Raw genomic sequence first — 13,057 nt, 5'->3', positions numbered from 1 at the left:
AACCATGGGGAAGAAAGCTCCAGATAGAAGAAACAGCATGTGCAAAAGCCGGGAGCGGGCAGAGTATGATTGGTAGGGAGTGATCTGGAGGGAGAGTTGAAGGAGACAAGGTCAGAGAGGCTTCGGAGTGGAGCTGGAAGAGGACGGATTATATAATGCCCTCCAGGCTGTTGTAAGGGCTTTGGCTTTTATTCTGCGTGAGATGGGCGTGAGCTGGGCGTGAGCTGGGGTGCCACTGGAGAACTGTGAGCGAAGGAGCAACACGATTCGTCCTCTGTTGGAACAGGCTTATGTTGGCCACTGTATTAAGAATAGACCCAAGGGGGACAAGAAGGAAATCAGGAGACCAGTTAGAAGGTTATTGTGGCGATCTGGCTGGAGATGGTGGTGGTGGCTTGTTTGTAGTGGTAGCAGTAGGAGGTAAGAAGTCAGATCCTTGATATATTTTGGAGTTAGAACCAGTAGGATTTGCTTATGGATCAGGCATGGAGTATGAGAGAGGAGTCAAGGACGAGGCCAAGTTTTTTTAGCCTGAACACATGGAAGGATAGAATTGCCACTGAGCTGGGGAAGACTGGGTGTTAACAGGTGTAGAGGGGAAAATAAGGAATTTAGTTCTGGACATAAGTTTGTGTCTACTGGGTACATGGAGAAATCAGCACAGCCAGGTGGATATGGATGTTGAGAGTTCAGGAGACAGGATAGGGCTAGGGATAGAAATTTGGGGGAGGGTGGTTACCCTCATATGGACAGTATAATAAGCATGAGACTGGATGAGATCACAAGGGAGTGAGTGTAGTTAGAAAAGAGGAAGTCTGAGGCCTGGGCCCTGTGGCCACCAATATTTAGAGATCGAAGAAATGAGAGGCAACCAAAAAAGCAGACTGATAAGGACTGGCCAGTTGAGCAAGCAAGAGAACTCGAGACTGTGGTATCCCTGGGGCCAAGTGAAGACACTGTTTCAAAGAGGAGGGGGGGTCTGTGGTCACACGGTGCAGACGGGTCAAGGAGGATAAAGGCCGAAAACTGACTCTTGGATTTAGCAGTGAGGAAGGCACTAGTCGTCTTGACAAAACAGAGTTTGTGGGGTGGTGAGAGCAAAATCCTGATCAGAATGGATTTTATGAGAGGAAGGGCATGAGAGAACATAGATTAGTCTTTTGAGAAGTTTCCCGCAGAGAGGAGTAGAAGAATGGGGCTGTAACTGGAGGAAGGTACTAGGGTCCTGAGGATGTTTTTTTCTTTTTCTTAAGGTAGAAGAAACAAAGTAGGTTTGAAAATTAATAGGAATGATCCAGTAGAGAGCAAAAAAATGATAGGAGTGAGAAGGTGAATTGCTGGAGCTCTATCCTGGAATAGACCAGAGGGGACAGGGTCTAGAGTACAAATAGAGGGATCGGTCGTAGGAGCAGGAACAGTTTAGAATCATGGGGAGGGGATCAGTGTTGATGGGTGAAGTTGCTGGTAACTGAGCGTATGTGATGGTGAGAGCTTACAGAAGTGATTTTCTCATCACATCAAATTCCTCAGTAAAAAAAAAAAAAAAAAAAAAAAAAAATTCCTCAGTAAACTAAGAAGGTCAACTGAGAGAGGGTGGGGAAGGAGGTGATAGAAAGGGGAGATGGTATGAAATAGTTACTTAGGACGAGGGTCAGCAAGCTTTTTCCGTAACGGGTCAGATAATAAATACTTCAGCTTTTGCTGGCCATCAGGTCTCTGTGGCATCTACTCAACCCTGCCATTGTAGCTTCACGCAACACGCAGCCAGAGGTGACACAGTGACCAGTGCGTGTGACTGTAATGTGCTGGCCGCTCTAAGACAGGGGCGAGTGGATGGACTAGGACAGTGTCGTGTGATCGCCAGGGGGCATTAGAGGCTCATGGGAGGTTTGTGTTCCTGGACTTATAGTGAGGCCGCGTAGTCTGCTTGTGTCTTCTTTTCCAGCCACATTTCCAGCTGTGTGGGTACAGCTGTGGGATAGATGGAGAGCTGCGTCCGGGTTGACTTGGTTAAGTGGGAGCTCTGAAGGGGGATCTAATGAGTGGTTCATGTTTGATGGCGGAGGAGGGAAGTGAGGACAAAAGGGAAGTGAGGAACAGTGAAAGGGGTGATAGAATCGATGGCTTATACAACCAGGTGGTGGGGGAAGAAGAACTCGGAGTCAGGAAAATAGAGGGAGCGGGCTGCAAAGGTAGGAGGTGATGGTGGAGTGGGACGCTCGGCGCTGAGACCGGAAAGGGGCAGCCATTACTGGTTGTGACAGTGAGGACGTGAGGTAGGCTGGAGCAGGTAGGGTGGAATGTCAGGGTTATTGGAGGGGAGGAACCAAGAGGCCAGGATACTGGAAGAATATCGTAATCACTGATAATTAAAGTAAGAGTAGTGCTAGAGAGTGATACTAAGTTTGGGGTTAAAATCTTAAAGAAATGAGGCAGCACAGCCCAAGGGTCAGCGGACTGGAAAAAGAAGGGCTGGTGGGAAAGATAATCTGATGACATGAGATTCTGAACATGGCCCTGAAGAACAAAGGACGCTTTCTGGACCTCCAGACCCAGTAGTACCAAGGTCATGGAAGGAAAAAACAGCCGACACTTGAGAAAGCAGTGTCCTTAGGGGACAGCCACGTTTCTCTAAAAGCAACAAGGTGAAGGAAACATTCAGAGAAATGGATGAGGATAGAGGAGATCTCGCTAATGATGGGACTTAAATTCCAGAGGGCACAGTAAGGGTTTTAAAAAGTGGAGAATGGGCATAGAATTAGAGAATTTAAAAAAAAAAAAGTTCTACAATAATGAGAAAGTGGGAGACAAGAGGTGACCTGGCCCCTGAGGAAGGAAGATCCCCCAGACGGTCCCCCAGCAGCTGTGTGTCCCCGCAGTGGTGTGCTCTCCCCCCACCCTCCCAACAGGCCATTCTCTCCCGACGCCCGCTCCTGGGCACATGGCTCCAGTCTCCTTCAGAACGTTTTTTAGTTTCCTCACATCCTCCTGCTTTGGGATCGCCAGTTCCTTTTTAAGAGATTTCTTAACTGTTCCTCCTTGCTCTTAGCCTAACCAGCAACCTCTGGTGATGTCACTTCTGTCTAATTTGCCCACATTTCTTAGTCTTTGATTCTCTCAGATCTCAGTACTCTGAAATCCGATTTTACTTTGATACATTCCTAAACACAGGTGTGAGAATGAAAATAAGTTAAGAGGAATTTAGGTGCTGACCCATTTTAGACTTTTCTCCCAGTTTCTGGATTCTCCAAAAAGGACGTTTTTGCAAAAGGCTAGTTAAGAGAGAAGCTGCAGTTTCTGTGTAAACTTCGTTCAGCAATTTTAATTGAGTGAAGGGAGAGCAGCTGTCAGGCAGCTGGTGAACAAGGAGGGCCTCCTTGGCTGGCATTCCCCTTGGGGCTCCATCAAGAACAGCTGCAGTTTGTGGAATCTCAGGAAGCCTGGAGGCTTCCAGAACACGTCCCCCTGCCCCATCATGCATATCACACTCATTCTTACAGCACATTTCAAGCCACTTGGTAATTAGGCAGGGTAGGTGGGGCTTAATCTCCCACAGATATAAGAATATTTTCCTGATGAATGTAGCTTCGTGCCATGAACTTGAAGACTTACAGCAAACTCTTCCCATCATACAAGGAAATGGTGGCACAACGATAAAACATAAACATGCATATAAGTATTCCGTCATTTCTTGATTCGGGGAATGATGATTTTCTCTGATTTTTGCCACCAAGGCATAGACAGCCGACCCTGTTGTCCTCAGATTGAGACATAGTGAAATTGTACAGGTGAGCACTCAGACACAAAGGAGAATTTCTTGAATGTACAGGGGACACTATATGCTCAAGGAATCTCTACTTCTTGGGATACTTAAAGGAGGACAGAGGGCAATGGCTTAGGTGACAGGCACTACAAGGGGGCTAGGCCAGACGATCTTCAGTAACTCTGCTCAAGTACTCAGGATTTGCCCTTGAAGAGGTCTCTTGTCCATTTCCGGGAAACTTTCCTAGCCCTGCCCACAAACCTCGGTATGTTCTCATCTGAGCATGAGTCATCCAAGTTGTTAATCTAGTAGCTACATTAGGCACAGAACCCCATTGCAAATAGCTCTGATGCAATTTTCTTTCCTCCTAACAGCCAAGAAAGCTGCTGTGAATTTACTGGGTGAGGAAAAGAAGAGCACCTAATTCACTGACTGGATGAAACCTTTCTGCCCTCTCTGTACCTTCCTTTTAGAGCTTGATGTTATATTAGGAACTGTGGTATAATCATTTTAATAATGTTGCCTTGGAAACATTTTTGATATATTAAAAAAAAGGAACGTGTAAGTTTTTTTGCTTACTTTTACTGTCTATATACACAGGGAACATTTAAATTTAATGCAATGGGCAGTGTCCAAGTTTTTGGAAAGTACATTTTGCCTCTGGGTAGGAAAAGACACATGTCACCATCCTGCAGGAAATATAAACTTAAAATTATATATCCTACAGGCTTTGTACTTCAGTGGGCTGTCTCTGCATGCATTTTCTCTGTACTTTTAGGATACTCTATAACGGTCTACTTCATGTAATGTACAATTTTGTATTAAACGTTTTTAATGTATTTGTGCATACACACGCATAGGGAAATGTTACTGTCTGTGCGTAATGCTCATGGGGAGCTCCTGCCAAAGGCTGAAGGTTCCACTGTGCTGGTGTGATCTGAATAATACTTTAGAAAATTAATACACATGAGTAATGTTTCGAGTGAACAGTTAAGTGATAAATGAGGCTGAACTGGAGGCTGGCCTGGTGGTTTTCCTAACATTGTAGCAGCTGAATACAAAAACGGCTTTGTAAAGCAGTCAGTTGAGTGATAAATGGGGAAATGTACACACACACACATCACAGCTCCCAGTTCTGTGGAACTACTTATATTGTCTTGTAGCTTTTTAAAAACTGGCTGATAAGCTTACAATCTGTCTGTTTTTAAGATGCTATAGCGGAAACCATCCCTGGTTTCACCTTCATAGCTGAATAATATGTTGGTTTAGTCTTGCTTCTTTTCCAGTCTTTTTAAAAGCAGTTAAGGAACCTCCAGAGGCTTGCCCACTTCTGATTACATGTACATTCTTGTTTTTATCATTAGCAACTCCATGCTAATGATGACACCAGGCTCTAAGAGCAATTCTCGGAGAAGAAAGGAAGTATGATATAACCCATAATCCAGTTGGCAGTGGTTAAGACAAACGGCCTTCACCTTCTTTCCCTGGCCTTTAAGGTCAAACACCAGATGCTTCCCTAGTTTATAAATCAGAATCATTTGTAGTCCATTTACACGCCTTCATCTTTATGCTTTACTTTGATAAACTGCACACAACCTCATAGTTTAAGTACAGAACACAAAGTTAAAATTAATGTCACTAGCTTGATTAGCCACATAGCTTATAGGGACCTTGACAACTTGTCTGTACTACAGAATCTGAGCTTTGCACCAACCATACTGCTAGGATGCTTCTGAATTAGACTAAACTGACCAAAACAAGCGCATAACAAAACTAAAATTAAATATCCATGCCTGTAAAATATTTCTTAAAGCAAATAAAGATGATTAGTTCCCTTTTAGATAACAATTAGGTAAAATCATAATGATGTCTCATGAAATCATTTCTCATGAAATATCAAAGATATAAAAAATAGGGGATAATATCATACCCAATATTATAATAATATTTTTTTGGGGGGGAATGTGATGATAAGGCATCTTATTAACCATACCTTAAAAAATAAAAAACTTTTGGAAAGCAAACAGAATTACTTGTTACTGGAAGAAAATCAAGCCTTAGGTTAAAGATTTTAAAAAGTACCTCTAGGAGTATTTAAATCCCTTTCCCCATAAATAAACTATGCTTTTCTTGGTGACAGAAGAATGAAAATTAGCAACTTCTAGCTAATCAGAATATATAATCAGATTGTTAGTATACAAAATATGTAACTTTTAGTATACAAAGTATCAGGCAAGGTGGAGCATACAAGTTACTATTGCTTATAACCACTTACAGGCTAGTATCAGTTTTAAAACTACTAAGAAAATTCTGAATGCAATTTTTTTATCCCTATAGCTTTATCCTGCAGTGCATTCTGTAAGAAATTTTAGTTACTGTTTTTGGCAGTCAACGTGTACATATTAATGACAGGAGAACTTATGAGTTGAGCAATTCTGTCTGTTTCGTTTTCCCAAATAAGATATTGCCATGGCTAGAGTATTTGAAAAACTAATCGAGCCTGTGTCTAGCTATAAGACAAGCATTTGTTTATACATGAACACTATTTCAGGGATAAAGGCAAAGAATTCCTACGACAATTCTTCTCCTACTTAAGAGCTTCTGATTGACAATTACTGCTACTCTGGGGAGTCTGCTACCTACAGCCTGAAGAACATAAGCATAGCCTTTAGATAAGTTACCAACTATCCTGAAGATGTGATACAATAAATGAAAATGGATGTAAATAAAATTCCGTTATCTCATTGAGCTGTTTTAGTTCATTTTATCTGATGGGGCTTAAAAGACTTTCCCTAAAAACATACCAACCAAAAAAAGTTTCTACCAGTAATTAGCATGAGATGGAGAGGAAACCTAAACTACTCTTGACCTTTGAAATAACACAGGTTTGAACCGCACGGGTCCATTTACATATGGATTTTTTTCAATAAATACATACTACAGTACTACACGATCTGCGGTTGATTGAATATCCAGTTGCAAAACTGCAGCTCTGGAGAGCCGTTTGTTTGCAAAGTTATCACTGGATAGTTGACTGTGGTAGTTGTCAGCTGTACTGCTTTCTACTGGCATAATGTATTACACACAGTCACATACAACTACTAGTTGGTGGTATTATTGCATGTAAGTATATTTTGATGTAGTAAACACATATGTGCCTCCAAATCACTCTGTACTTTAAGAGACCAAGAAAAGAACTTGGGATTTTATTAAAAATACCTACTTCTGGAGGGCGTACTTTGGTCAGCTTCATCTCCTTCATTTGCTTATTACATGTCTGTATGTCTAGAATCATGATGTTTAGAGTAATAGATACAATTCACATCCTTAGCCATCAAATATTACAGTTCTATATAATACAGCAGGAGAAAGTAAATATATTTGAGAATGACCTTATTTAAAAGTTTTTCTGGCTGCTTACTACAATATTAGCTTATAAAGTATCTTTGTAAACACACACCTCAGAGAACTAAGAGAAATAAAGAGGTTATTTGGTCAAATTAGTGGTTCTCAAACTTGTGTGCATCAGGATTTCTTGGTGGGGGTTGCGGGATCGGGAATTGGTAAAACAGATTGCTGGCCTCATCCCCAAAGTTCCTGATTCAGGAAGCCTGTGGTGGGGCTGAAAAATCTGCATTTCCAACAAGATCCGAGGTGATGCTAATGATCCAGGAATCACAATTTGACACAAAACCACTGGGTTAGATTAATGCTCTCTTTACACTTAGTACACAGAGGTTTTCAGGCCTGGGCTGTGCATTACAATCATCTGAGCAGCTTTCAAAAAATACTGGTATCTGCCTCCACTACCAGAAATTCTAACGTTAACCTACTATACACCCAGGTGCCAGTGTTTTAAAACTCTTCAGGTGATTCAAACATGCAGCCAGGGTTGAGAATGTGAAATAAGATTCGTATTTATGGCAAGACAAGAAAAATTTAAACATAAAAATTCTTCTCTGTCCTTTGGTCTCCCCTCTCCCCCCCAGTGTGCACTGTGTACCCACATTATGCATTGACCAAAGCTCCCCCATTAGCAGGAATACCTGCTCAACCATAAATAGCAACATTCTCCTAGCATCAACAAGACAACTCCTTGAAAGATAACAGGCCTTCTTGAGCTTGTAAAGGTTCACATAACCCACCACGATGGCGCTTAGATCTGGATTATGAAAACTGTCAAGTACAAACACATCATTTAACATACAGCCCTGTCTTAAAAAAAACCATATATAAACTGTGTCTTGACTTCCAATGGGCAGAACAATTCTCAGAGCTTTCTGAGATGCTCTTCCCGGGTTTGAGGATGCTCAATCCTCAAATTTGGCTTGAATAAAATTTTCCCATTCTTTCTTAGATCAACTGATTAAATTTTTCGCCAACAAGAACTACTGGTAGAGACTACTAGTAAGGTCGAGAATCCCAAGGTCTGGAGAGTTTGTCTTAACTCATCAGTTCACCTGGTGTGTTAGTTTCCTATTGTTGCTGTAACATATTACAACAAATTCAGTGGCTTAAAACAACACAGATGTATTAGCTTACAGTTCTGAAAGTCAGACATCCAAGAGGTTGGCAGGGCTGCATTTCATCTGGAGGCTGTAGGGGAGAATCCACTTCCTTGCTGCTTTCAGCTTCTACATGCTGCCTGCACTCCTCCGTTTGTGGCTACTTGGTACTCTGACCTCTGCTTCCCTTTTATAAGCACCTTTGTGATTTACATTGGGCTCACCTGGATAATCCAGGATACTCTGCAGCTCAATATCCTTAATCTCATATGCAAAGCCTTTTGTCATGTAAAGTAACATACTCACAGGTGGTTTTGTTTTTATTGTTTTTGTTTTTTTTCCGCAGGGCGGCCAGTGGTAGGGAGAGCGGCCCATTCTGCCTACCCCACCTAGTCTCTCTTTGGGTACAGAAATTTCATTATAGTTACCCTCAATATCAAAACAACTGTAAAGAGCATCCTAATGTTGGGAGGAAACTAAAAAAAAAAAGGGTTTAGGGAAGAACTATTCATATCCCAGCAAAGACTGGAGGTTTATCCTCTGGAGATAGTAAGAGGATCTTTGGAGTAGGGGACACAGGCAGAGTTAAGGGAGGGAAGTTGTATTAAAAACAGGATTGAGGGACTAAATGCTGAGACCCATTAGCCCCACCCTGCCTTCTCCCACTAGGCTCCCAGATCTTTATCGTCCTGGAAGCTTCTTAGACTTCTCTCCAGGGAAGCACATCAGCCTAAGAGAAAACACCTCTGATCTTGGAAGTTTCCCCCAAAATGTCTCAGCCAAATATCCCTTTAGTGAAACTCACAGTCTGCAAGCCCTTCTTATATGCTCAGAACTTCCAATCAACTTTTTTGGTCTTTCACTCTTAAAAAAAAAATTAAGGAAAGCCACTTAAACATGACAGGAATCTAAATAAAAACAATTTTTAAAAAAAGTGACTTGGAAGTAAAAGGATATAAACCATACCCTCTAAGAAAGAAGAAATTACATCCATGAAATAAGAATAGAATGCTAGAAAAAGGAAACATTTAGGTGACAAAAGAGTTTACAGAAGTTGAAAATAACAAGAAAAATGAAAAGTTCAACAGAAGGGTTGGAAGATAAAGCTGAGAAATTCTAGGAACTAGAACATAAAGACAAAGAAATGGAAATAAGAAAAAAAGATAAGAAAATTTTAGGACTTGCCCAGCAGGTCCAATATTTAAATAAGGAATTCCAAGATCAGCTCTCCGGCTGTAGGATGCCTAGATGCTCAGAGCCTGAGGCTGATGCCACCAGGACCCCGGGGGAAGAGGGGCTCTGTTCTCATCTTTCAATAAAGCTGTTGGTCTAATTTTTTTAAAAAAGCAATTCCAAGATCAGAAAGGGGAGAAAAATCAATGAAATTTTCAAGAAAATCTCCCAGAACTGAAGAACACAAGTCTCCATATTGAAAGGGCCCATTAGGTACCCAGTACAATAGACAAAAGGAGACCCACACAAAGCACACTGTTGTGATATTTAAGAATACTGAGATCTGAGCTTCAGTAAGAAAAATGTGAGTCACGACAGATCATGAACTAGAATGGCTACAACAGAAGACCATGAAGCAATGCCCTTAGACTTCTGAAATGAAATGATTTCCAATTCTAGTTCTATACCCAGCCAAACAGTGTGAGGGTAGAATGATGACACTTTCAGATATGCAAGGTCTAAGAACATTTACCTCCTTTACATTTTTCCCAGGAAGATCCTGAAGATGGGCTACACAAAACAAAGAAGTAACTCAAGAAAGAATACATAACGTGCAGAAATACAGGATATCCAAAAACAGCAAAGTAGTGAAGCAAGTCATACTCTGAATGATGGTGAAGAGAGAGACCTGAGTGAAGCTGTGCACTGGGTGGAAAGGGTAACTAGTAGAGATTAGAGCCAGGTGAAAGGCTCCAGAAGAGACTTCTTTAAAAAGATGAAATTAGTGAACTACTTGGGCTTCCCTGGTGGTGCAGTGGTTAAGAATCCGCCTGCCAATGCAGGGGACACGGGTTCGAGCCCTGGTGTGGGAAGATCCCACATGCCACGGAGCAGCTAAGCCCATGCACCACAACTACTGAGCCTGCCCTCTAGAGCCCGTGAGCCACAACTGCTGAGCCTGCGTGCCACAACTACTGAGCCCACGCACCTAGAGCCCGTGCTCCACAACAAGAGAAGCCACTGCAGTGAGAAGCCTGCTCACCGCAACGAAGAGTATCCCCTGCCCGCAGCAACTAGAGAAAGCCCGCACACAGCAATGAAGACCCAACGCAGCCAAAAATAAAAATAAAATAAATTTTAAAAAAAACAAAAAAAATAAACTATCTGATGTGAACAAACTATTTGTAAAGATGTTTTGACAACTGATAGTTTATGGCTGAGTTAGTGACAAATATTCAGAAAACTGAGCAAATAAAAGAAAAAAATTAGCCCTAAAGAAATAAAAAATAACCACAGCATACTCGAGTGTTTCTGGAGATCAGCTGGGGATCTTCCTAAATGCATTCAAATTCTGGGCTTGGGCCAGAGATTCTGCGTTTTTCACAAACTCCCAGGGGAGCCCAGTGCTGCTGGATCCCTGACCGTAATTTTGAACAGCAAAGGTACTACATGGTTCAGCTATGAATGGAGTATAGGATAATAATGTAAACTCTGAATAGTGATTAAAATTATAAAATACAGTGGTAGGAGGGAAGATGGGAAAGATGCATGCATGTGTTGGGGGTAAAGGAAGGAAAACGAAATCATCCTCCTCTACCGATGGAAGTTAATGCCTAAAATTGAAACTGTTAAAACTGGCTGGCTCTTTAAATTATGTACAATATTGATAACAATAAAGTCCTTAAAAAAAAGGGCAAAGGATGTGAACAGAATTCACTGAAATAAATACAAATGACATTTCAACATATGAATAAATGCTCAGTTTTGCTCATTAGAGAAGAGTCTATTTTTCACTTGACTGGGAAAGAAGCAAAGTTAATTATTCACTGATTGCAGCAAGATGAACAAACAGCAATATGTTACAGCAATAGTTGTGAAACATTTTCTGACAATCCTATTGTCCCATAAGTAAAAGAATTTTAGATTCTAGTGATCTTTCTGTAACAAATCTTTTAAGTTGACCGCCCCAGTATCCACTCTCAACTACTCACTTCCTTGGCTGCCTCTACTATCAGGACTGAAAGGCTGTATTTCACTTTGTGCCAGAGTTCTTGACAATGAAACTTAAGTGAAAGTTGGCCAGGAGGGATTTTGAGAAATCTCTGGCTTTCCTTTTAACGGGGGACAGATGTGGAACTCTGATACAATGCTGGGTCTGGTATCATCCCTTTTACAAGCTTGCAACAACTGTAAGGATGTCAGAAACATGCCATGGATAGTGGAGTAGAAAGGTATGAGGGCATCACTGAGCAACCGAACCAATACCTAAAATAACCTTTGGGTTTCATGTTATTTGAAAAAATTTAATTCCTGCTTAACTCCCTCATCGTTTTCTGTTACACAGCCAAACACATTCCTAAGTGATACACTTCCCCAAAGAGGGCTTCTCTGAATCATGTTTTGCAACCCTGTATTTATTTGTAAGTCTGATATATAAACTGCTGTACTATTATGTTCACTATAAAACATATTAACAACAGAAGTCATTAGAGAGAAAAAAACCTAAGTAACAATTCTAATACTTCTTCCTGCATACCAATGGATCATCTCATACAGCCTGGATGTGTAACCCCTTTTAAAGTTCTGAAAGTCTGGCTTCGTTTATTCTGTAATCACTTGGAACTGTTTGATCTCAAGCAATAAAAACTTAAAGAAATGGGGATGTAAAGGAGGACATAAGGGGGCTCATAAGATTCACAGAAGAGCTATACCAGGCCTCAGGAAGGCAGGAATCAGGATAGCTCAAATTTGTAAACAATTCCCATCACCATTTGTACTTGTGTTTCTACTCCAGATTTAATATTTGTGAGAAATAATCCATTGGCCTGGCTTGGGTCATATCCTGTGGTCAGGATGCAGTCCTGTAATTAACTGCCCTTCCAGAAGCACATGGAGTCAGGGAAGGCAGTTCCCCAAGAGATGATCAGTAGACAAAAACATATGGCTGGATAAGGAGTCTCTTAAATTTTATACAAAATCACCACTTTTAGAACAGTGCTTTGGAATAAAGTTAGAATCACCAATCCAATTCTGTTTCTTGAAAAAATGTTTATGTCAAGGTGCTAAAGCATAGGTAATTTTAGAACTCCAAGTAAAATAATATTCTTAAGTCTACACAATAAGCAAATCTAAAGCTTAAACTCCAGGACTTTCCACATGCCAACAAACTAGTAATTGATTAAACAATTCAATTACAATAATTGAGTAGAAGAATATGATCTACAGAGTGAAGTCAGAAAGAGAAAAACAAATATATATTAATGCATATATGTGGAATCTAGAAAAATGGTACAGATGATCTTATATGCAAAGCAGAAAGAAAGACACAGACATAGAGATCAAACATAGGGATACCACGAGGGAAGGGGGCGTGGGATGAACTGGGAGATTGGGACTGACATATATACACCACTATGTGTAAAACAGATAACTAATGAGATCCTACTGTATAGCACAGGGAACTCTACTTGGTGCTCTGTGGAGACCTAAATGGGAAGGAAATCTAAAAAAGAGGGGATATATGTATATGTATGGCTGATTCACTTTGCTGTACAGCAGAAACTGACACAGTAGTGTAAAGCAACTATACTCCAAGTAAAAAGAAAAAAAAGAATAT

At 41.0% G+C, this 13,057-nt stretch overlaps 1 protein-coding gene across 1 annotated transcript in view; it reads left to right on the top strand.

The window, feature by feature from the left end:
• REEP5 (receptor accessory protein 5) overlaps positions 1–6,511 on the top strand; it is a 43,452-nt gene extending 36,941 nt beyond the window's left edge. The window contains exon 5 of the mRNA XM_032626280.1: positions 4,138–6,511. Within this exon, the coding sequence (XP_032482171.1) occupies positions 4,138–4,187 (50 nt within the window). The 3' untranslated portion in view covers positions 4,188–6,511. The remainder of the gene's footprint in view (positions 1–4,137) is intronic.
• Positions 6,512–13,057: the final 6,546 nt, after the last annotated feature.

The sequence above is a fragment of the Phocoena sinus genome, chromosome 3, assembly GCF_008692025.1.
Source record: "Phocoena sinus isolate mPhoSin1 chromosome 3, mPhoSin1.pri, whole genome shotgun sequence".
Classification (NCBI taxonomy): Eukaryota; Metazoa; Chordata; class Mammalia; order Artiodactyla; family Phocoenidae; genus Phocoena; species Phocoena sinus.
Note: the sequence above shows the minus strand (reverse complement) of the source record. Positions and strands in the feature narration are given on the sequence as shown.